Below are 25,865 nucleotides of genomic sequence, written 5' to 3' on the forward strand. Positions count from 1 at the left end.
TATTGGTAGGGTTTATTTTCTCACTTCCTTCAGCTCTCTGCTTAAATCAGTTAATAAAGTAGGTCTTCCTTGACCACTCTATATTAAAACAATAGCAACCATAAAAATGTGCTCCCTTTATCAGCTCTGAGGGTTCCCATCTCTCTCTTCCTGCTTTATTTTACTCTATAGACCTTATTGCCACATATATTTTTAGTTATGTGTTTAAGTCTATGTCTCCCTACAAGAATGTAAACTCATTGAAGATTTAAGCCAGGGATGTTTTTCTTTTTATATTTTTATTGCTAGGCAACTCAAACCAAAACGGAGATGTTTGTTTTTTTCAGTGCGTATTCTCAGTGCCTAGAGTATTGCTTGGCATATAGCAGCTGCTCAATAAATATTTGTTGAATTGAATGAATGAACGATGCAACTATATCCAGGACCAAAATAATGTGTTATTCTTTCTTCTTCCCTGCTGCAAATGTTAGCATTGGCTCAGTCTTTAGCATTGCTTTTAAGACATTCCCTCCCTATTCTTGTGTTCTTTTTTTTTTTTTTTTTTTTTTTGAGACCGAGTCTCACTCTGTCACCCAGGCTGGAGTGCAGTGGCATGATCTCAGCTCACTGCAACCTCCGCCTCCTGGGTTCAAGCAATTCTCCTGCCTCAGCCTCCCGAGTAGCTGGGACTACAGGCACGTGCCACCACGCCCGGCTAATTTTTTGTATTTTTAGTAAAGACGGGGTTTCACCATGTTAGCCAGGATAGTCTCGATATCCTGACCTTGTGATCTGTCTGCCTCAGCCTCCCAAAGTGCTGAGATTACAGCTGTGAGCCACCACGCTCGGCCACTTGTGTTCATATTTTCAGCCCCAACAAAACACATAGCAGGTGCTGATCTGGACTTGTATTAAGTGATACCACGCTTTTAAAAATTCCATACATTTAAAAAAAAAAATTAAACATACTCTGTCTCCTGCCGGATAGTGATGGAGTAGTTTCTACTGTCACTACCAGGCCTCAGGATCATATTTCCCAAAGAAGGGTTCTTCTGGAGCATCTCAGTTGCCTCTTTCCGGGACACTGTATAAAAACATCTACAGAGGTGAGATAAAAAAAAAACAGAATTGTTTTTTTAACTGATGAAGATCATTACTTGAAAAAAAATACTACCAAAATAACTTTGAGAGCTGCAGTTGCTAACTTTTCTTAAAACTTCCGCTTTGATTATTCCAATTATGTAATTATAATGATCTATTATTACAAGCCTGTGCCACTCTGCATATGTTAATGTTAAGGTCTTCCTTCCTTAATTCTTCCAAAGCCTTTTTATACAAAGAGAACCTGAAAAGTTATCTACTGATCAGTATATAATCATCATTACCAACAAGAATTAACAATGTATCCCCAGTCTCATTTGATAAGTAGGTTCTTGGATAAATATTTATTGGGGGTCTCCTTTCAGGGATACAAAACATCTGTAAATGTTTCTCTTGTATGGTCTATGTTTTAAACAACTGATATTTAAATATGTCTGCATTCATTTCTTTTGGTGTAATATGTCTTTCTATGACATTGTTGTTATTTTTATGGGCAAAATAAAAAATAAAACACTTCTCATTTTTATAATATACAGATGCTCCTTGAATTATGATGGGATTATATCCTGATAAACCCACTGTAAGTTGAAAATATCATAAGCTGAAAATGCATTTAATACGCATAACCTGCTGAACATCATAGCTTAGCGTAGCCTACCTTAAAAATGCTTAGAACACTTACATTAGCCTATTGATGAGCAAAATCATCTAACACGAAGCTTATTTATAATAAAATGTTGAATGCCTCATGCAATTTATTGAATACTGTACTGAAAGTGAAAAATAGAATGGTTGTATGGGTACTCGAAAAGCAGAGTTTATACTGAATGCATATTGCATTTGCATCGTCTTAAAGTCAAAAAGTCATTTAACCGCTGTTCAACTTATACAGACCACCTGTACATCGTAGTCAAGAAAATACATCGTCATATTCATAGAAAAAAAACTCATAGAAAAAATCTAGTAGAAGCCTGGGCATGGTGGCTCACACCTGTAATGCCAGGACTTTGGTAGGCCAAGGTGGGTGGATCACTTGAGCTCAAGAGTTCAAGACCAGCCTGGGCAACATGGCAAAACCCTGTCTCTACAAAAAATATAAAAATTAGCTGGGTGCAGTGGCAGGCACCTGTGGTCCCAGTTACTCGGCAGGTCAATGCATGGGAATCGTTTGAGACTCAGAGGTGGAGATTGCAGTGGGCTGAGATCGTGCTGCTGCACTCCAGCCTGGCTAACAGAGTGAGACACTGTCTCAAAAAAAAAAAAAAAAAAAAAAAACTAAAATGTTAATAGCAAATATCTCTGAGTGGTGGAACAAGGAATGATTTTAATCTTTTATATATAATAAACATATATTACTTGTTTTATTGAGAAAAAAGAAAAATTAGCACTCTGTGTGACTTTTAACTTATCAGTCCATCAGTTGCTGGTGGTTTCAGGTAAAAATGATGGTTGGCAGGTTTCAGTGATTGTAGTGCAAATAGAGTATGCAACAGAACCTGATGTCAAACAGGGTACCAGGACAAGTTTTATTGACAACACCACCAAGATTCCAGGAGGAAAGAGCTCAGAATCTTTTCAATAATATAAAAAATAAATGTAGGATGTTGGTGAATTTAGCATTTTCTGTACTTCTTTATTTTTTTCCAACACCTTAAACATTTTACACAAGGCCTTTGTCAAAGTACAAGCTTGATGACTACTCACTAATTGGTCAGTTGAATAGAACATTCTAGGTATTGAAAATTTATTGGTATAATTTTCTGATAGAAAAATCAGTCAATCATAGAGTTTGCATAGTGAAAAAATATCTTTTCCTGCCTTCTTCATGGGAGTTTTTATTTAGGTGTGAGCTCTGGAAAGAGTATCTATTTGTTCTAAAGACGTGGGTGGAAGGGGATTTCCTGTGTGGTAAGATGGTTGGTTCAAATCTGCATTTTGTTAATCATGACATAGAAGAGGAAATATGGCATGTACGCAGAGATATACAGTTTATCCCCAAGACTGCTTATTGTCCCTGGCTTAACAAGGGCAAGTGGCTAATTCTCCTTTATAATTAGAAATTAGTTTTAACAATTGAATGAATAAACTGCAGTTCATTGTGCACTTACGCTGGCATAGGGTTCAGTACATCCACATAATCTTCCATTGATTCCTTCTCTTTTTCCACAGACGTACTCTGTTCTGTCTCAATCCTCCTTTTCTTTTCTCTCTCTAGGACTTCATGCAGTTTAATTACTTGCCCAGGTAGGAGTGACACATTTTGGGGAACTGACAGCTGAAACCAATTAAAAGAGTAGGCAGGCAAGAAAACAGCTTAATAACTTATAACTTTAGTAAAGATGAGCCTGTTCTGGTCCTACAGGGCTACAGTTACCTGACAGAGGTGAATAAGTAGGGAATAAGGGAATAAGAAACAGAAGATTTTAGTCTAGGGTGGGTGTCTCAGAACTGCCTCTGTGCCAACTACAACCTGTACAGAGTGCCTACCCTTCTTCCAAGGAATCATCCTTTTGGTTTGGCCCCAAAGCAAAGAACACCCCGCCTTGCACTAAAAGCTAATTCAAGTAACAACAAACCTCATATTTTTCATTCTAAGCTCACTAGTTCATCAATGCCAGGAAAGTTCCAGAACACCTTCAATGTACCTCACTCTCTCATAAGTTATCTGAAATGATTTCCCCCAGCCACATGGCAACATGGGATTCAGATGGAACTGTTCATTAGGTGACTGAAGACCAGCAGTCAGAGGTCGCAATTTTGTGTCTGTCGTGTGTTTCAAACACTCATTCACATGTTACAATTATGATACTTTGCTACTTATTAGTTGGTTTTGTGGTGGTTGTTACCTTTCCTAGAGATGTATTTCGGACTGACTCACCTATGTATGTCCTTCTGATTTATATTCATACCTGCAATTTTGACCTCACTATGACCAGCTCTGTGCTCTTAGAAGGTATAGTTTGAATGGTAGGATATTTTTTGTACGTGACACTAGCAAGTCTGTATTTGGAGGCAGCCTTGTGTGATTATCACCTTTATCTTCAGAGAAGGGTGCATGCTTTCCAGGAGGTATACAAGAAAGTCCATTAGAGTATGGGAAGAAAACATTATAACTTCACTTTCTATTAAGTTACTATTTCACTAATTTCTATTATTATATATGTTTTAATATGTGTACAAGTACATATAAAATTTACATAAACATTTACTAATACAGATACACAATAAAAAAGGCTTAGAGACATTTTAGATAACTAAGATAATAACCAGTAAAACAATTTCCATATATACCAGAAAAAAATAAAATAATGGGGGAAAATACCTAATGAAACACATATCTGTATTAATTGAATATTATAGCTCAAGCATTGTACATGTTTTATTGCAACTCCTCACAGAAATGCTAGAAAGTATTGTTATACGGGAGGGCGCAGTGGCTCACGCCTGTAATCCCAGCACTTTGGGAGGCCAAGGTGGGTGGATCACTTGAGGTCAAGAGTTCAAGATCAGCCTGGCTAACATTATGAAACCCATTTCTACTAAAAATACAAAAATTTTGGGTGGCGTGTGCCTGTAATCCCAGGTACTTGGGAGGCTGAGGCAGGACGATTGCTTGAACCTGGGAGGCGGAGTTTGCAGCGAGCCGGGATCAAGCCACTGCACTCCAACCTGGGTGACAGAGCAAGACTCCATCTCAAAAAAAAAATGGTATTGTTATCCCCAATTTACAAATGGTGATATAGTTTGGATATGTGTTCCCACAAAAGCTCATGTGAAATTAGCCCCAGTGTTGGAGGTGGGGCCTGGTGGGAAGTGTTTGGGTCATGGGGACAAATCTCTCATGGCTTGGTGCTTTTCTCATGTTAGTGAGTGAATTCTTGTGAGATCTAGTCATTTAAAAGTGTGTGGTACCTCTTCCCCACTCTTTCTCTTTCCTACTCTCACCATGTGACATGTCTGTTCCCCCTTCACCTTCTGCCATTAGTAAAAGCTCCTTGAGGCCCTTCCCAGAAGCTGAGCAGATGCTGGCACCACGCTTCCTGTACAGTCTGCAGAACCAGGAGCCAATTAAACCTCTTTTCTTTACAAATTACCCAGTCTTAGGTATTTCTTTATAGCAATGCAAGAATGGCCTAATACAAATAGAAAAAAAAAATCAAGCTCAGAAAGATTAAATAACTAGTCCAGAGTCACATAGCTAGTAAGTTATGGAACCAGGACCCAAACTGGGGTTTATTTGATTCAAAAGCAATGTCTCAGCTCTTTCAACTACATACAGTCTGAGCTTCTCTCACTTCTCTACTAAAGTTATCCTAATAACAACATACTGTAAATGTTCATATACCATGATCTGGAATCATAACACAAAACAACATTTACAGAGTACAAAATTTGAGGCAACTTGTCTTCTCTTAAAAATTCACATAGGCTGGGCGTGGTGGCTCACACCTGCAATCCCAGCACTTTGGGAGGCCGAGGTGGGAGGATCACTTGAGGTCAGGAGTTTGAGACCAGCATGGTGAAATCCCATCTCTACTAAAAATATTTTTTTAAAAACTTAGCCAGGCATGATGGTAGGTGCCTTTAATCCCAGCTACTCAGGAGGCTAAGGCAGGAGAATTGCTTGAACTCAGGAAGTGGAGGTTGCAGTGAGCCAAGATTGCACCACTGCACTCCAGCCTGGGTGATAGAGTGAGACTCCATCTCAAAAAAAAAAAAAAAAAAAAAAAAAAATCACATAAATTTTATTTTATATTCTGTTACTTATTTATGTGTGTGTTTTAATATAAAAATAATGCTTTTTATTTTTACTCCAGAAAACAAACTAAAAACAAAATGTTTGGCCAAAACTTTATACATACTTAGTGTACCGGGAAGATGCAACAAGTTTTTGCCAGTGTTTTCAGTGTACTCCTTGACACTTAGTCACATACCCTTGGGATAGTTATACCCAGTATTGGAAGCACCATACCACTCAGTGATATTTTCCACAACAGAGGGAAAGAGTGCAATTCCCCAGGATTTCTTCCTCTCCCTCTCAGAAGTCAACATGTTCTTCACATCTTTAACTGGTCCACTTTTCTAGCCTCATATAACTTCCCTACACAATGTTGAACCTCTAACTTTTACCTGTTACTGGCTGAAATAAAGAACCTGCATCCATCAACTTGGTAAAGTGCAGTGCTTATTTCAGATGACTGCAATGGCTACTTAGAAACTAGCTTTGGATAGAATCTGTGTTTAACTGACTCTAATAAACACAGTTTTTATATCCTTTTAAATTACTAGAGAACATGGTGCTCCTTGGGAGGCTGGTTATCAAAGAACCTCATGTTTCCAAGGCAATTGCTACAGTGGCTTTATTTAAAATAATGGGCATCATCTTACTGCAAGAGTTAACTCTAAGCAGTAGATCTTACTATCTGCCTCTAATAAAACACCACAGAGTTGAACAGGTAAGCATCCTGTTGTTTTAAGACTCACCAAAGAAATGTTTAAAGGTGAGTTTTCATTTTTATGGTCTCTCCCTGTTACATTGTCTATGTTATTTATAAAATTCATCTTGGCTAGTATTCTATAAATATGTATTAAATAAATAAAAAAGAAATCAGAGGCTGGGCACAGTGGCTCACACCTGTAATCCCAGCACTTTGGGAGGCCGAGGAGGGCAGATCACTTGAGGCCAGGAGTTCCAAACCAGCCTGGCCAACATGATGAAACCTCGTCTCCACTGAAAATACAGAAATTAGCTGGGCATGATGGTGCATGCCTGTAATCCCAGCTACTTGAGTGGCTGAAGCAGGAGAATCACTTGAACTCTGGAGGTGAAGGTTGCAGTGAGCCAAATTACACCACTGCACTCCAGCCTGGGTGACATAGTGAGACCTCATCTCAAACAAAAAAAAGAAAAGAAAAGAAAAGAAACTGGAATGTATTTTCAAACATGCTGTATTAGCTACAAATATCAGAATATACAAAGGACCACTGAGTCAAACGGATAAGACCAAAAAGTAGATCTCCTTTACCACCTGTTACTCCCTAGCGAATTGCCTTGTTTATTTTCTTCATAACAATTGTCACAATGTGAAATGATCATCTGTTTACTTGTTTACTTTCTCCCTCTCCACCACCTGATGAAAATATAACATTCATAAGTAAGTGCAAGAGTTCAGGTCTTTTTCAGTTTCTATATCTTCAGCCACTTTCACTCTGCATGGATCATAGGGTATTCAGCAGATATTTGTTGAAAAAAAAAAAAAAAGAATCAATCAAAAGCAGTGAGCTTCCTACCTCTGTTACTGTAAGAATGAAGCCTCTCCATTCTTCCCCACTTTCTGTGTTCTCTGTCTAAAATTGAAGACAAAAACAGATAAAGCCAAAGAAAGAAATACATGAGTGATTGAGCATAAAATAAATAATTATGACTGAGCCTAAAATAAATAATTCATTCTCTTTTTTGGCTTAGAACTACTAATGTGTATTTTTTATGAAATATTTCAATACTCTTTTCTTTTGTCAGAAGACATACAGCTGTAATCTGTTTGCTTACTTAAAACAAATGAACATGTATGAATTTACTAAAAAAAATTAAATGTTAGAAAACTTACTTTTGCAGTATGCCAATTCACAGTTACTCTCTCCATTAGCAGTTAAAATGGACTGGCTTTAAATTCAGGACAACCAAATTTGATAGTAGAAACTTCCAATTCTTAGCTGTAAATACTATTACTATGTTATTACTAATAATAATAATACCAGGTCAGGGGTGGTAGCTCATGCGTGTAGTCTCAGCACTTTGGGAGACCGAGGTGGGAGGATCACTTGAGCTCAGGGGTTTGAGACAGCCTGGGCAACATGGTGAAACCCTGTCTCTACAAAAAATACAAAAAATTAGGCTGGTGTGGTGGTGTCAGCTACTTGAGAGGCTAAGGTGAGAAAGTTGCTTGAGCCCGTGAGGTCAAGACTGCAGCCAACATATTTTGAGCACTTTTAGTGGTAGCTACTATTCTAAGCACTTCACAGGTATTACTTGATTTAACCTTCAAGGCAACTTGGTAAAAGGTCTTATTATTTTTGCTTGTTTGATTGTTTTACAGATTTGTTCATTTAACAGATATTTACTAAGTACCTTTAAGTGCTAAGCACTATTCTACACACTGGTTTATATCAGGGAACGAAACAAAAATCTTTGTTCTCATGGAGTTTAGAGTCTAGCAAGGAATGATAAGTAATAAACATAATAGTAAATTTTATAGTGTCAAAAAGAAAGAAATGAGAAAAATTAAAGGTACAGCAGGGTAAGAGAGATTAGGAGTGCAACTAGGGCATAGGAGAGGAGAAAAAGGTTGCCACTGTAATAAAGTGGTCCAGGTAGGCCTTGGTGAGGGGGTTTCATCTGAGCAATGACTTACTTCCGGGTGAAGAAACAAAGACACAAAAAGGGTAAGTAACTTGCCTATAATCACAATGAATGAATAACTAATAAAACAGCCCAAATTCAGACCCAAGTATCTGACACCAATCCTGTGCTCTTCACCATCATATCTGAAATCATCCGGGGAGCTTGCTTAAAATATAGGTTTGAGCTGGGGGATGGGGGTCCGATTTCCTTAGTACAGGCGATTCCTATTACACAAAAGTTCAGACCTGTGCTTTTCAAGGTCGATCAGTAATCTCCCAGGAAAAGTCTCCGAGTATATCTTATTTAATACAAGTTGTTATCTTTATGTTATTACTGTATTTACTGGGTGACTTTTATTGGCTCATTTTGAGTGCTGATTCAAGAACAACCTTAACAAAACCAGGTGTGATCCCTGACTTTGTTAGAGGGCAGCAGTATCTGGTTTCATGGCGCTTGTATGCTAAACAAGTGAACACGTCTTTTTAAACTCCAATTCAGAAAACTAGGTCTTGGCCGGATGCAAGCAAAAATATTAACAAAGTGTAAGACTTAGCCTGTCTTACAATTTCTCTTTACTTCAGCCACTGGATGTGAAGAATGTTATTTATAACCACAACCCTTTACAGACTACTGTTTCTCCTCGCTCACCTTCAGTTGTACTTCCTCTTTCGGCAAAACAAGGGTGAATTTCGCACAATTCTTTTCAGTTGAATTCTGCTCAGTAAGGCATGTGAGATCTACTATGTCTAATTTGTCAACATACTGCAAAGATAAAGGAAGATCACATTACATTATTGCATGGGTAATACACATTAGTTCTAGCAGGAAGCAAAATAAGTAATATCTTCCTTTCAACTGATTATTACTTTGTATGATATCTTGGTTTTCCTAATCCCAGAGGACATGTGGAAATGTATTATGTGGTGGTGTGCTGAAGCTGGCTCACATAGGTTTGCAAAAGCCAATTGTTAAATTTTCAGGAATTTTGCAAGCAAGTTGTTAAACACAGCCATTATTTTACAAATCGAATTATATAAACATACCAGTAAATAAATTATATTCAAAGCAAAAGTAATTTAAACAAAATTTGTTACATTCTAATTATATTTCTATATTTTACTGTTCTCTATGTTCTTAAGGTTATTTACATCTTCATTTCTGTATGGTGAAAACAGCATATACTACTGTGCTACTGTGCTTTTCTTCCCAACTACATGTTCAGTGAGGTCATACTGTTAGGTTGAAATCAGTCATAGTGGGAGTATTTTACACCATGCAAACTGGTAAACCTTATAAATCAAGCTTGATTTATTATTTTGTTGATGTCCAGGGGCAGCACGTTTTTTCTGCAAAAGGCCAAACAGTACCATACTTCAGGCACACATACAGCCTGTTGTACATTCTTCGTTTTTGTTTTTTTCTTTAGAAACACTTTGAACATATAAAGACATTCTTAGCTCAAAGACTGAACAAAATCAGGCCATAGGCCAGATTTGGCCCATCATCCAGATTATTGGCCCCTGGTGTAGGCTTTAAAAAGTAAAGGAAAAAATGGTAATATGCAGATGAGATAGGTTTGTTGTGTCTGAATCTGTTTCACTGTAAATAGAACAAAAATTGACAAAATATTCTTCCAGAATTCAAAAACTATTATCTAATTCAGCAAAGAAATTGCTCACATTTATTGATTTTAATAAATACATGATGTTTTGACATCATCATTTTACTTTCTTTTTACTCATTAATGTAAATGAAAATATTAGACAATATTCATGTCAAATATCATATTTAATGATAATAAATTTATTATGGAAAGAACAGATTAAATACCATTTAAATCTCCATTTGTCAAATTATGATCGAATTACATTGACAGTTGGTTACCAATGCAAGAGTTAGGCAAAAATCAAGGAAAGCATTCTGTGAGAATCAATTGTCTGTATGGACATTGTGATAAAGACTATTGTGTATTTTTCTAATTGTGTACTATACATTGTTCATATCAGTAATATTTATAACAAGTTTATGTACATATGTGTTCATACCTTTTTCCAGAAAGCTATTCAGCATTTACTACACACCACTGATTATGGCAATCCTATTAAGAAATTCCTATCCTATCCAAGTATAATAAAAATATTTCTTCTGAGAAATTGGTCAATTTCCACTCTCTATATGCAGCGGGCTTGCCTTCTAGTAGTAGAAAGAAATACCTGTAGTAAGTATAGTAGGGTTTTTATGATATATATATTTTTACTAAATTAGCCTCATTCTTGAGTTCTTTTTATCTCCTTTTATGTTTCTTTCAATTGTACCCAATATGACTTATTTTACTGTATATTTATGTCTTATTTTTCTGAGTAAAGTAGGACATAAAAATAGATATGTAATTTTTTTCTAAAGCTATTTCTATATTGATGAGGTTGAGAGTAAGTTTGAGTCGGCCTAGTTATTTTCAATTTAACCATTCCACAATGTATATATACTTTAAAACATCATGTTGTACATGATAAACAATTTCATATGTCAATTTTAAAAATAAATACATTCAAAAAATATGGAAGGAGAGGTTCAAGGGAAGAAAGAATCTAAAATTAAATGAAATCTTTTTTCTGAGGGATTGTCTAGATCAAGCTCAGTGAGTTTTGCTGCAACAAAGGAGGAAGCACCAGAGGAAGAAGTGGCAGTTAGTTAGGGTGCAGTAGCCTGATCATTGATTAGAGGAAAGGAAGTCATATCTTTTTGTTTTTATTTGTATCTTGTGAGAGGCTTAAAGGTCATCTGTCTAACCTCACTGACATCTGATGGCATGTCTGCCAGGGTATCCTTTCATTAGTCATCCAGTCTGTGTTCAAACATCTCTAACATGGAACTCATGCGTCCTGAGCAACTCTGCCTACTAGCAAGTTTTTTCTTCTATTAAGCCACAACCTTCCTCCAACTTTCATCCATTGCTCCTAATCTCTTCTTTCTGGAATAACATGAAACAAATTCAGTGACCCTTTCACATGACTTCCTGACAGCCTTTCAAATATTTAAAGGTAGGTTTAAATTCTTCCGTTTTGTAAGACAAAAATCTACACTTCTCACCTTGTCTATCCCAGTGCTTTCTTCTGAGACTATCACTTTAAAAAGTTCCCAAAAGGTCTGTATACTCTTAACAAAAATTGGTAGATGGGCAATTCTGAGACATTTCATTATAACAATCTCCTCATGGCATGGTGATGAAGAAGGCTGGCTTAGGAGCAAGACCTGGATTGTACCTTTCGTATTACCTATCTGACCTTGTACAATTCTTAATCTTTAAACTTCACTAATCTCATCTATAAAGCCGGAATTAAAATAGCACCCATTCTGCAGAGTTGTGAGAATTAAATTAGGCAATGCATGTAAAATGCCTGAATGCTTACTATGTGCCAGCTACTCTCTTAAGTCCTTACATGTACTATCTCATTTAGTTATTTTGAGAACCTTATAAAATGGACTACTATTTTTATTCTAATTTTAGAGATTTGAAGACTGTGTTGGAGATCTTTTGTTTGCTCTTTTAGATTCACTTTTATTCCTTCACCACCCAACACTGCAGCAGGAGAGAGACCTGTATGGACAACATCAAGGGGCTCTGTACCCTTTGAGTTCCTATTGGGTTGGACCACTGGAGACAGTGGCAGGAGATCAGAAGAGTGAGGGTGGGTATTTATTACCCTATGCAGTTGCTCCCTCAGTCAAAGATCATACTCTCCTCAAGGCAGTCATCTCCATACAATTCTCACTACTTTCCCACTCTTTCCTCTCAGTCCTAGGCGTGGTAATGAACACTGTTGTTAGCCTCAGGATTTTGTACTATCTTTGTAATTTTCCTACACCCTGTTCACTGCTTTGCATATTTATTAAAACTTTATTAAATTCTCTTCAAATTGCCCAATTTGAGATGTCTTCTGTTTCCTACCAGTTTCCTGTCTGATAACATTGAGACACAGAGAGGTCGGGTAACTGGCCCAAGATTCTGCAGTTAACAGTGGCAGGGCTAGGACAAACACCCAGGCAGGCTGTCCGAAGAGACCAGGCTCTCGATTATTAAGCTTTACTGCCTCTTGCCATGTAGTAAATGAGCAACAATTATTAGCTCTCTCACTTACTGTGCTTTAGAAAAGGTTAGAATAAAAGCTCTTTTATCTTTACTGACATCAGTGAGAAATTGGAATGCACAAAAGAGAAATCAATTTTGTAAAATTTATTATGGCATTTGAAAACATTCTACATTACACAGGTTATTTTTCTGTCTCTTTCATTAGATGTTGGCTTCTAATAATGATGTTCTAATTATTAGATGGGCTACTATATCCAGATCCAGAATGTTTATATTTAATCAAGTTACTGGCTCATAAAGTCTCTTATAGTGTTCCAAGGTAGGTAAGCATTTGCCACTAAAATACTATATCTTATTCCTGGAAGAACTGAAACATACAATCAAAATTTGAAATTAATATGAATAAATAAACCTCAGAATCCCTTTATTGTTATTCTCATGTTTAAGCCTTTAGAAGTCCTGCTTTGTGAAATATGTTTTTGTCTTTTCAGAAAAATTAAATAATGGCTTTGCATGCTCTGGAGATCGTTTTTTTCCTTTCCAATTATAACTGCATGCTACAGCAAGATAAAAAGTGGGAGAAATTGAAGCTATCACTTGGTATTAAGCAATATATGTGCAGATGTCTTGTCAAAAATTTTCACTTTTTAACTAAGTTTGGTTATCAGAATCAGAAAGAAAAGAATGAAAAGTAAAAAACATGAGTCAATATCTTCTTCGGAATTACCCAGGAAAATTTACCATCGTTCCTGTCATCATTGGCGGCCCCCACAGATTTAAACTTTATTTTTTGAATTAATTTTACCAGAGCATCTTTATTCTTGGATGGCAGAAAATCCAAAATGAATAATATTCTATGTGACAAGGGTATATTGGGAAACAATGGAATCAGCTGAACATGTTCACTTACTATTGTACTCTTTTTGTCAGTATAAAAGAAAAGAGTAGTTCCTCTCAACTCTGTCCAGTAATACTCATACTCCTGTGGGAAAGAAATCATAAGCATTATTTCATTAGTGTATATTCAACTATTTTTCTAATGATATTATCCTTTGTAACTTTCTTAATTGCTTGTGTGATATAAGAAGTCTTCTTTATCCTGGATAATTCTAATTTTTATAGCTTAATTTTACATTTAATTCTTTTCATCTTCTGAGATAGGTTCTGTGGTCTCAATATATCCCCCGGGCTGGACTCTCCAACTCGTGGGCTCAAGCAATTCTTCTGCCTCAGCTTCCCCTCCAAGTAGCTGGGACTACAGGCATATGCCACCATGCCTGGCTTAACATTTTATTTCCTTCCTCCCTCCCTCCTTTCTTCCTCCCTCCTTTCTCCCTTCCTTCCTTCCTTTCTCTTTCTTTCTTTTCTTCTCTCTTTTTCTTTTCTTTTCTTTCTTTTTTCAGAGTCTTGCTCTGTTACCCAGGCTGGAGTGTAGTGGTACAATCATGGCTCACTGCAGCCTTGAACTCCTGGGCTCAAGCAATCCTCCCACTCCAGCCTCCAGAGTAGCTAGGACTACAGGCCCATGCCACCACTTGATTAAATCATTCTCAAATTTATTTTAGTATAACATTTCAGATAAGGATATACAATCATGTGCCACAAAAAGATCTTTTGGTCAATGACAAACTGCCTATATGATAGTGGTCCCATAAGATACAATGGCCCTGAAAAATTCCTATCAACTGTCATAATGTTGTAGCACAATGCATGACTCAGGTGTTTATGGTGATGCTGGCAAACAAACCTACTGCATTTCCAGTCAAACAAAAATATAGGACATATAATTATGTACAGTAAATAATACTTGTTAATGATTAATAAATGACTATGTTACTGGTTTATGTACTTACTATACTATACTTTTTAATCATTGTTTTAGAGTGTACTACTTCTACTTTGAAAAAACATAACTAACTGTGAAGCAGCCTCAAGCACGTTCTTCAGGAGGTATTCCTAAAGAGGGCATTGCTATCAGAGAGATGACAGCTCCATGTATGTTATTACCCCTAAAGGCCATCCACTGGAGCTGGGCATGGTGGCTCACACTGTAATTCCAACACTTTGGGAGGCTGAGGTGGGCAACTCCCTTGAGGCCAGGAGTTCCAGACCAACCTGAACAACATGGCAAAACCCCGTCTCTACCTAAAAATACAAAAATTAGCCAGGCATTGTGATGTGCACCTGTAATCCCAACTACTCAGGAGGCTGTAGCTGAAGAATCACTTGAACCCAGGAGGCAGAGGTTGCAATGAGCCGAGATCACGCAACTGCACTCCAGCCTGGGCAACAGAGAGAGATTCCATCTCACACACACACACACACACAAAATGGAATAAGATATGAAGGTGGGAGATAATGATATTGATAATCTTGACCCTGTGTAGGCCTAGGCTAATGCATGTGTTTGTGTCTTAGTTTTAAACAAAAAGCTTAAAAAGTAAAAAAAAAAATAAAGAAAGAATTTTAAAAACAGAAAAAGCTTATAGAATAAGGATATAAAGAAAGAAAATATTTTTGCAGAGCAGTACAATGTGTTTTTGTTTTAAGGTAATGTTATTACGAAAGAGTCAAAAAGTTAAAAAAGTTTATAAAGTAAAATAGTTACAGTAAGCTAAGATGAATTTGTTAATGAAAAAGAAAAACATTTTTTATAAACTTAGTGTAGCCTGAGTGTACAGTGTTCATAAAGTCTACAGCAGTATCTGATGATATTCTAGGCCTTCAGATTTACTTACCACTCACTGACTTACCCAGAGAAACTACCAGTCCTGCAAGCTCCATTTGTGGTAAGTGCCCTATACAAGTATACCATTTTTTCTTTTATACCATATTTCTACTCTGCTTTTGCTATGTTTAGATATGTTTAGATAAACAAATACTTATCATTGTGTTACAACTGCCTACAGTATTTAATACAATAACATACTATACAGGTTTGTAGCCAAGAAGCAATAGGCTATATCATATAGCCTAGGTGTGTAATAGGCTATACCATCTATGGTTGCATAAGTATATTCTGTGATGTTCACACAATGATGAAATCACCTAACAACGCATTCTGAGAATATATCCCCAATGAGTGACTCATCACTGTCATTTGATTTGTGTTTAAGTAGGTAATTTTCTAAAACTTTCCTCATTGATTTAAGACTTTTTATGCAATTTCAGTGGAAGCTTACACATGTCAGTTGGACCAGTGAAGAGCCCAGCATAGGAAAAGCATATAATATCTACCTTCTAGGACAGATGAAAGAATTTAATGAATTAATACATGTAAAGCACTTAGCAGAATACATGGCTCATAGTTGGGGTTCAATAAATAGTATACATTATTGACAGATCAAGAAAATGTGAGAAATTGATAATTTAGCACCATCAAAGCTGAACTTTAAAATCCAAATCTTATTCATGTGGTGAATATTTAATTATTAATACCTTCATATTACTCTGGATTCTACAGAAATATGACTTTTGAAGTTCAAAATATTTAAATAACCTAGTCAAACTCCCATTTCATTCAAGTGAGTTTGTTTAAATAAATACGAAGAGTGACTATATTACAAAAGAATGGCAAGTAAGTTTTAAAAATAAAATCCTTTCACATCTAAAGATTTACTTTCATATGCAGCTTTTTCCAAAGGTGTGTTTTTAAAAATTCCAGTTATTTTAATAAACATGTTAATCATTCCTTCCTTTATGATTTGATAAGCTGATGTTTTACAATTTATTGAACCATCATGATACTGGCAATTAATATAAGAAAGTTATATAAAGGGTTTTCTCTTTTATTGTGCATGTGAAGATGCTTTGTCTTATGGTATTTTGTGTCTCTTCAATATTAACATATCCTTTATGTTTTTTAACCAGTAAAATGTTTGTCGACTCTTCAGAATTTACATGCTTATTTTCTCAAATAATGACAACTCTATAACCCAATTTTGCTTTTAATTCCCTGGCAACCAGGAAGCTCAAGATTAAATTCATTTTGAACTACGATCACCATTTTTTTCTTATGCTCTTGGTAGAACTCTTTTCTTTCTTTGTCTTCATGCCTAATAAGATAATATATGAGTTAGCTTCTCGCATGTAACAAGTCACCCTATAACTTAGTGGACTAAAATAAGCAAATGACTTCTATTTCTCACCATTCTATGGTTGGTTGATGGCCTTTCTGATCTGGGCTTGCTTGGCTATGGCTGAATGGTCTAAGGTGGCCTCACTTACTTGTCTAGGGTCTTAGCTGGGAAGGCAGGAATGACTGGGAAGGGAGGGACAACTGGAGTCTCACTCTATCCATTCTTTTATCCAGTCAGCTAGCCTAGACTTGACACATGCTGGCAGAAGGATTACCAGGAACAAGAGAGAGCAAAACCCAATGGGCAAGCTTATTCTAAGCCTCTGCTTGTGTCACATTTACCAACACATGTCACATAACCCAATCCAGATTCAAAGGCTAGAAAATTTTTGTTTGCTGTAAGTTCAATTTTGAAAAATAAAATAAAGTTTAGAGAAATAGATTCAGCCTCTTTATAGGATGAGCAGAAAAGTCATATTTCAAAGAGAGGTACATACAGTAAGACTTGAACAAATTGGTAGTGTGACTGCAGCAATCAACCTCAGGGGCACATTGGAATTTGGGACAAGGTATCATTGTTCAAGCCCTGCTGTGTTTTCACTCTATCCTCCCCGCAGTCGAGAACTGGTTATAACATGTAATGAACCTGCTGATGCCTCTTGAACCAAGAACAAATTACCATAGAAAAGAACAATTCAAAAGGGCATATTATTGAAGGATCAGCCAATAAATTGTCCTCAAAGAAGTAGTTATAAAACTAGGCAAAGAGATTCTCTCTCTTGTCTGAAATCCAGATGCCCAATATATACCTGATACGTCTCAGAGTCCAGCAGTTTAATAAGACAAGAAAACACATCTTAATTTCAACCCCATCCAAAGTCTTTTCTTTCCTTCTTTTAATATAGGATGTAAAGTGTTATTGCTATAACAGTATCCCTTTACCTGTCTTTCTACCGCTTTCTTATACTTTCTAATCTATTAATCTACTCTATTTCTATTTTGTTTTATTTTAGTTTTTGATGGAAGTCTCACTCACTCTGTGGCCCAGGCTACAGTGCAGTGACGTGATCTTGGCTCACCGCAACCTGCTCCCCTCTAGGTTCAAGCGATTCTCCTGCCTCAGCCTCCCCAGTAGCTAGGACTACAGGCATGTGCCATCGTGCCCAGCTAATTTTTATATTTTTAGTAGAGACGGAGTTTCACCATGTTGGGCAGGCTGGCCTCTAACACCTGACATCAAGTGATCTGCCCATTTCAACCTCCCAAAGTGCTGGGATTACAGGCGTGAGCTACCGTGTCCAGCCTACTTTCAAATCTATTCTGCTCAGTACTGCCAGGGTGAATTATTTCCTTTGCAGAGAGTAGGACTGAGTATCTAATAGGTGTGTTTGGGAGGCAGCAAGCTCAGCTCAGCCCCTTCCTGTCCTCTCTCAGCTCAGTCTACCAGGAGAGAGTGAGTGTACTGCTCTGTTCCCTGCCATATGGCAAAGGGCCTCCAACAGGTTCAGGCTTGTGGCTCTTAATCTGAGTCAGTGACTTGATGTAGCTCAAGGCTACCCAAATCTGGAGTAAAATATTAGCACAGTTTTGGCCTTAAATCTAAACTGCACATTGATAATTTGTCAATAATAAAAGTAACTAACTGATCTTCATTTGTGTGATTTCTGTGTCTGGCTGGTTTCAAACTTGGGAGAAGAAAAATTCTAATAAAAGAGTATATACAAAATGTAAAGAAGAGGGAAGAAGGCCAGGCGAGGTTGTTCATGCCTGTCGTCGCAGCACTTTGGGAGGCCAAGGCGGGCAGATCACCTGAGGTCAGGAGTTCGAGGCCAGCCTGGCCAACGTGGTGAAACCCTGTATCTACTAAAAATATGAAAATTAGCCGGAGTAGTGGCGGGTGCCTGTAATCCCAGCTACTTGGGAGGCTGAGACAGGAGAATCTCTTGAACCCAGGAAGCGGAGGTTGCAGTGAGCAGAGATCGCACCACTGCACTCTAGCCTGGGCGACAGAGCAAGACTCTGTCCCCCCCCCCCAAAAAAAAAAGCAGTTGGGTTGAGGGGGGAAGAGAAGTGGGTATGACTGCCCATGGAGCTTCTTTTTGAAATTATGAAAATGTTGTGGAATTAGATACTGGTGATGGTTGTATAAGTTTGTGAATATATCAAAAGACACTGAATAATACTTATTATTATTGTGTCTCCTATATGAGAGTTTACTTTAAGGGACCAAAAATATGAGTACCCCATAAACACAACACCACCTCCTGCTATTGCTCCATAGAGTTGTTGAATAATTGAATGGACTAATAATGTATGTGTGTAAACCACCTAAGACCAGGGACATAGCAAGTATTTAATAAATGTTAGGCACTTTAAAAAAAGAAAAGAAAAGAAAAAGAAGAGCATTGCCTCAACACTCACATTATTGGCAAAAACTTTGCATTTTTTATTAGCCACATAATACTTCTTCCATGTGGTGATTTGTATGTGTGGGTGTGATAGCAGTATCTAAAAATTTCTAAAATAGATCTCCTTCAATGGTAATATGTATGAGAAGGAGGAAATATTTTCTAAACCAGAATAATGAAACCCATTGTCATTCCTATGTAAAATCACCCTTTCATGTTTTCTTAAATAAAGAGGTTTAAAAATCCATTGAGATCTGGCTTGAGAAGTTGCTAATATATACTAGCACTGCGATCAGGTAGCTGTTCTGTAAAAAACCATATGGGAATGACTAGTTTTTTTCACTCTCTTAAAAAATACTTGTACTTTCTCAATCTGACCTATAATTACACAACAAAATAATTAAAATTTATCTTGCAAGTTGTTTTGTTTCTTTGCTTATCCGACCAACTCTTTTTAAGGCTTCCCCACCCTGCATTAATGGTAAGCCTCTGCAATGAAAGGAGTAAATCAAGGCTCTCCTGTTTTTTGGAGCTGGGAAGCAGGTGAGGAAGAATGCAGGAGGAGATAGGAATGTAGAGAAATGCATATTGTTCCAAGAACTTTATCATCTGTGTAGTTTGTTTGTTTGTTTTGAGATGGGGTCTCCTGTCACCCAGGGTGGAATGCAGTGGTGTGATTTTGATCTCTGCTCACTGAAACCTCTGCCTCCCAGGTTGAAGCCATTCTCCCACCTCAGCCTCCCAAGTAGCTGGGATTACAGGCACATGCCACCATGCCTGGCTAATTTTTGTATTTTTAGTAGAGACAGGGTTTCACCACGTTGGCCAGGCTGGTCTCAAACTCCTGACCTCAAGTGATCCACCTGCCTCAGACTCCCAAAGTGTAATTTGTGTAATTTTACTAAAGTATGGCTTCTAAGATCTAGTCCAACTCCAGGATTGTATGATTCCTGGAGGAAAAAAATACAAGAGAAAACCCTGAAGTCAAAGCCTACCACTCTGTTCATCTTCCTAATCAGCCTCATAAGTACAGTATTACCCTGCCATAAGGTATAAAAACTAGTATTACTGATAGCCAGTAAAGGTTTATTGAATTCCCTCTGTATGTACATGCAGACCTCCATTGTACTATCGAGAAAAATTATAGAGGTGTTCAGTCTCAAAAGAATGATATGAATTGGGTAAAGTTAAATAGGGAAAAATGGGAGTTTTACAGGTAAGCAAACGTATATACTTGTGGAAAGGATTAAGGATTTATTAAATGGGGGGAAAAGCAAGTATAAAGGCACTGAGTTGAAAGCAAAGGCAGCCCTGGAGGAAAAGTAAGGTTACAAATAGCATTAGACCCTGTGAACTGCAACCACAGCTGCAAACCTAAGGACAGACCAAACTTGTATTCAGTATGCAAAGACTTACAGGTCACAGTCTTGATTTCATTTCGATAAGATGTAATAAATACACATATAATCTGAGTCATTTATAAATATCAATCTCAATAAACAACATCTAGGTACCTATTCATATCTAGAGAAATACTTAAAAATTAAAAAAATTAATTTGGAAGGACATATCTTTGGAATGAAGCACAAATTTTTTTTTTTTTAACAATAGTTTGTGTGAAATCACTGATGTAAGAAAAGAGGCTGAAATAAGACTTCTGAATTTATCACTAGCTTAACTAGGAAACCTACAATCAAATGGAATTAGAATTTGAGTTTGAGAAGCAGCATAGTCAAGTGCATCACAATCAAATCCAAGCTAGCCTCCTTAATGGAAGAGGAACCTTGAATAACCACTGTGGCCAGAACGCACTCATTTGTTTATTTGGAGTTGTTGTTTTAGAGAGACAGGGTCTCACTCTGTTGCTCAGGCTGGGGTGCAGTGATGCAATCACAGCTCACTGCAGCCTCGAACTCCTGGGTTCAAGTGATCCTCCCTCTTCAGCCTCCCGAGTAGCTGGGAATACAGGGTGTGCCACCACGCCTGGCTAATTTTTTGATTTTGTAGAAATGGGGTTTCGCTATGTTGCCTAGGCTGATCTCCAACTCCTGGCCTCAAGCAAACCTCCTGCCTTGGCCTCCAGAAGTGCTGGGATTACAGGCATGAGCCAGCATGCCCCACCTACTCACTCATTTGTGAAGTGAATAAAATAATTTCTACCCAGAAGATTACTGTAAGGATCAGAGTGACAGAACACTAACAGCCTAGAATGGTATCCATTATAAGTTACACCTCAAAAGGTTGTATTCATTATTATATAGTCCACTTAGTCATTGGAGCAACCTATTCAGCTATGCAAGAGAGTAATTATTCTTTTTAGAAAGGAGAGAACAGATTTAAAAATGTGAAGGAATCGCCCATATTCTAGAATTGGACTGATACTTTTATCTCTTGACTCCCCAGTGCTCTTTTCTCATTAATATAACTAGCAAAAATGAATTACAATGCAAGCTCCAGTTAAGTTTCTCTTCCCCTGTCCCCAATAAAAAGCTCTCATTCTTTCTTTTTTTGTGAGCAAGTAAAGTACATTTACCTAAGGAAGAATGTTGTATAGTGGTCTCCAAAATGGGATGCATAAATTCCAAAGGTGTGCAAGGTGATCCATTGTTAGAGAAAATTTTAGAATATTTAATTATATTTTATTTCATATTTCTTAATTCATTTTTTATATATCGAATAATTTACATGGATTAATAGTACGGGAATATATATTTTTATAATTTCCAAATGAATTAATATTCTTTTTTTGTTGTTGTTTTTGAGATGGAGTCTCGCTCTGTTGCCCAGGTTGGAGTGCAATGGCGCAATCTCGGCTTCCTGCAAGCTCCACCTCCTGGGTTCACGCCATTCTCCTGCTTCAACCTCCTGAGTAGCTGGGACTACAGGTGCCCACCACCACGCCTGGCTAATTTTTGTATATATGTATATTTTTTTAGTAGAGACAGGGTTTCACCTTGTTAGCCAGGATGGTCTCAATCTCCTGACCTCTTGATCCGCCTGCCTCGGCCTCCCAAAGTGCTGGGATTACAGGCGTGAGCCACCACGCCCGGCTGAATCAATATTCTTATATTAGGGATCTGTGCTCGAATGTTTTCCTGAAAGGAGTGTGTTATTTTAAAATTTGGAGATTACTGCCATAGAGAACTGTGTGTGAGCACAACTTAGCCCTAAAAAATTTCCTTTTTTTTTTTGAGACGGAGTTTCGCTCTGTCACCCAGGCTGGAGTGCAGTGGCGCGATCTTGGCTCACTGCAACCTCCGCCTCCCGGGTTCAAGCGATTCTCCTGCCTCAGCCTTCTGAATAGCTGGGACCGGGCCCGGCCAACACACACTGTTTTTTTAACTTTAGCACATCACAGATTGAAGAAATTATGAGACATTGCCCCAACTCTCTCTTATTTTCTCTCTCTCTCTCTCTCCCTCTCTCTCTCTCTCTCCCTCTCTCTCTCCCTCTCTCTCTCTCTCTCTCTCTCTCGACAGAGTCTCGCTCTGTTGCCAGGCTAGAGTGCAGTGGTGCGATCTCGGCTCACTGCAACCTCTGACTCCCGGGTTCAAGTGATTCTCCTGCCTCAGCCTCCCGAGTAGCTGGGACCACAGGTGCGTGCCACCATGCCCAGCTAATTTTTGTATTTTTAGTAGAGACGGGGTTTCACCATGTTAACCAGGTTGGTCTCCATTTCCTGACCTCGTGATCCGCCCACCTGGGCCTCCCAGAGTGCTGGGATTACAGGCATGAGCCACCGCTCCCGGCCCACCCAAACTCTCTCTTATTTTCAAACGGTCCCAGAAAAAATGATAAATTTTCCCGTTTATAAGAACTGCGAAGCCAATGGTATTCCACTGTGGCATTTAATAGCTTTGATAATAAATACATCTTCCTGGTTAATCTAGAATCCTAGTGCTATGGCTTAAATAAATCTTCCCACATTATCTTTTCCATAAAGATTATGTGTTTTTCATGGGTTCTTGACCTCAGATTTAGAAACCTTCTAGAATTACACGCAAAATGGTATACGTTGTTACATTTTCCTGGGGAAAAGCTCTTTAAATACTTAAAAGTGCCCCACAAAAAATGGCTAGGAAGCACCTCTCAGCATTTGATGCCTTTATAGACCAGGTTACTCTTCAGTTATATTTTTTCTAGTTTAAATGTTCTGAATGACTTTGGCAGAGACCCAACTTTACATTCTGCAGAACCTCTCAACTTCCTCCAGCCAATCAGCTCCAAAGATTACTTGGCTATATACCTTTGGCTCACCTTCTGTTCAAAGATTCCCTGGCACTTTGCTGCCAATTGCTTGGAAATTCCACTTGTTTTCCTTAGATTTTTCTCACAGCTTCTATTTTCAAGTACTCTAATTATCACCATGCTCACTCTCCTTGGAGTCATATTACTTGCAGACCTCAAACTAATTTTAGTACCTGAATAAGAGTATGATAAGTGATGAAAGGGTAAGAGAATGAATGAATCTAACCGTTAGTGTGAGCCAGGTGTTTTACATATGCTATCCCTTTAATCCCTGAAACCACCACATAAGTAGGTATTATTGTCATCCTCTTGCTCTCTTCTCCCTGACATACAAGTAAAAGGCACTTTGTGGTCTCAGTGGCCCATGCCTGTAATTCTAGCATATTGGGAGGCCAAGGTGGGCAGGTTGCTTGAGCCCAGGAGTTTGAGACCAACCTGAACAACGTGATGAAACCCTGTCTCTATAAACAATACAAACATTAGCTGGGTGTGGTATGCGCTTGTAGTCCCAGCTACTCAGGAGGCTGAGGCAGGAGAATCACCAGAGCCGGGGATGTCAAGGCTGCATGACTAGTGATTGCACCATTGCACTCCAGCTTGGGCAACAGAGGAGACACTGTCACACGCACACACACACACACACACACACACACAAAGATACTTTACTATAAATTCAAATAGAATCACAAGTTAATTTCATTGGAAATATTTATGCCTATAGGTATTCATTCTGCTTCAAAGAATGCTTTCTAAGAGAAGGTAAAGAGTAGAAATTCAGTAAGGAAGACATCATTCCTACTATATTAAGCCTCTTGAAAATAAAATCTTTGTGTTTTTTTTTCATATTCTCCAGAAATAAGAGTGATGCTTGGTGCATAGGAGGCACACAATAAATGTTGAGTGAATAAATTGATTGAATACCTACTGAATCCCAGAATGTACCTTAGGAGGCAAGTAGCAAGTAGTATACTCTTTATCTTATAGTTGAAGAAACAGTCTCAAGGAGATTGAGTAACTTGCACAAGATCACAAGCTGTAAGTGGCAAAACCATCAGATAAAGACACTCTAAAATTCTTATTCTTTCTGCTAACCATACCAATGACATGTCTTCTTTAAGCATTTAAAAAAAACTGCTATCATAAACAGTTATTACAAATACCTTGGAAAACATTCAATGAACAACCCGATTTAAATTACTAATTAGAAATTTTTTTTCTCACCTTCCCTTTCCTGGCAAAGTGTGACTATGTGGCTTACCTGTGGTGACAAGATTGAATTTACATTAAAAGCATATAGGATCAATCTAAAAAATTCTAATATAACTGAAAGGTAATCATTTATGCATGTTTAACATCCAAAACAGAATACAAATTACCATGTCTTTACTCTCAAATAGTAAACGATCTGATTATATATGTAAGAAATGTGAATATGCTATTATAGATTTTTCATATATATAATTTTTCCACAGGTATTCATAAATCCTCAGAAAAAATATTTTAGCATCATTAAACATTTCTGATGGAATTTCTGGAAACCTTAAAATTTTTCTAGTTTTAGTCAGTATACAATTTCATAAAATTTGACCTAAGTTAATGATTTTTTTCTTTAATAACAGGCAATTTTGGGCTTATTTCTCTAATTAATTTCAAGTCATTCATAATTACTATTTTAAAAGTAATGATTTTAACTAACTATAAGTTTTAATTATTACATTTAAAAATACAGAATGCGTCATGGATTTTCTTAGAGCAAAGGTATTTACGTAGCTTAGTGTACTTAATACCCACAGTAGTACCCCAAAAATTAAAAGTCACTATCTTGAATAGTATTTTAGAACACATAACTATATATAATGTTAAACAGTATGAACTTTGTCATTTTAACAATTTTTACAAAAGCCATTTTTAATAATTTGATCATTATAAACTTCAAATGACTCAGAACAGGAGCAGGTTTAATTTTAATCATGAAATCATTTTATCTTAATGGTACATGTCATCATTGAAGCAGAGCAATAAATTGTGGAGAAAATACAAGAAACATTTTATCTCCCAAGCCAAAATCTTTTGTGATATTTAAATGAATTCTTTGGAAATTTAGCTTATTGAATTTTTTATATTAGTGCCTTAATATTACAATGTCTGTTATTATACATATTATATATGTGTATACATGCAGGTTTAAGCCAGACATTGTATTTAAATTATGAAAAATTGGAATCATTTTTCTGAGCTCAAAGAAGAGAAGATGATTTAATTTCAACAGAAACAAGGAGGTCTTAACACATCACATCACCATGAAATAAATATTAAATTAAAACAGAAGTCTTAGGCTTAACATTGTCATCTATAGACTTACCCGGTATCCTGACCGCTTGACTAATAAAAAACCTTCAAAGTACAAAGGTAGAGCGGTAATCTTTAACCTTTCCTGGAAGATCCTGCGAGGGGCTGGTTTTGGGGGCTTCTTAGCCATCATACCCCTCTCTTTGGTGTGTGGTTTGGTTTCTCGTCTCAAACAAAATGAAATCTTCCTTGTGTGAGAGGAAAAGGCAA

At 37.3% G+C, this 25,865-nt stretch overlaps 1 protein-coding gene across 1 annotated transcript in view; it reads right to left on the reverse strand.

Moving 5' to 3' along the window:
• STAP1 (signal transducing adaptor family member 1) overlaps nt 1–25,865 on the reverse strand; it is a 48,000-nt gene extending 22,135 nt beyond the window's left edge. Inside the window, exons 1-6 of the mRNA XM_002814742.5 lie at nt 25,669–25,865; nt 13,483–13,554; nt 9,131–9,244; nt 7,372–7,428; nt 3,189–3,355; nt 949–1,077 (exon numbers count right to left, since the gene is read on the reverse strand). Coding sequence (XP_002814788.3) covers nt 949–1,077; nt 3,189–3,355; nt 7,372–7,428; nt 9,131–9,244; nt 13,483–13,554; nt 25,669–25,788 — 659 coding nt within the window. The 5' untranslated portion in view covers nt 25,789–25,865. The remainder of the gene's footprint in view (nt 1–948; nt 1,078–3,188; nt 3,356–7,371; nt 7,429–9,130; nt 9,245–13,482; nt 13,555–25,668) is intronic.

This window comes from Pongo abelii, chromosome 3, assembly GCF_028885655.2.
Source record: "Pongo abelii isolate AG06213 chromosome 3, NHGRI_mPonAbe1-v2.0_pri, whole genome shotgun sequence".
Lineage (NCBI taxonomy): Eukaryota > Metazoa > Chordata > Mammalia > Primates > Hominidae > Pongo > Pongo abelii.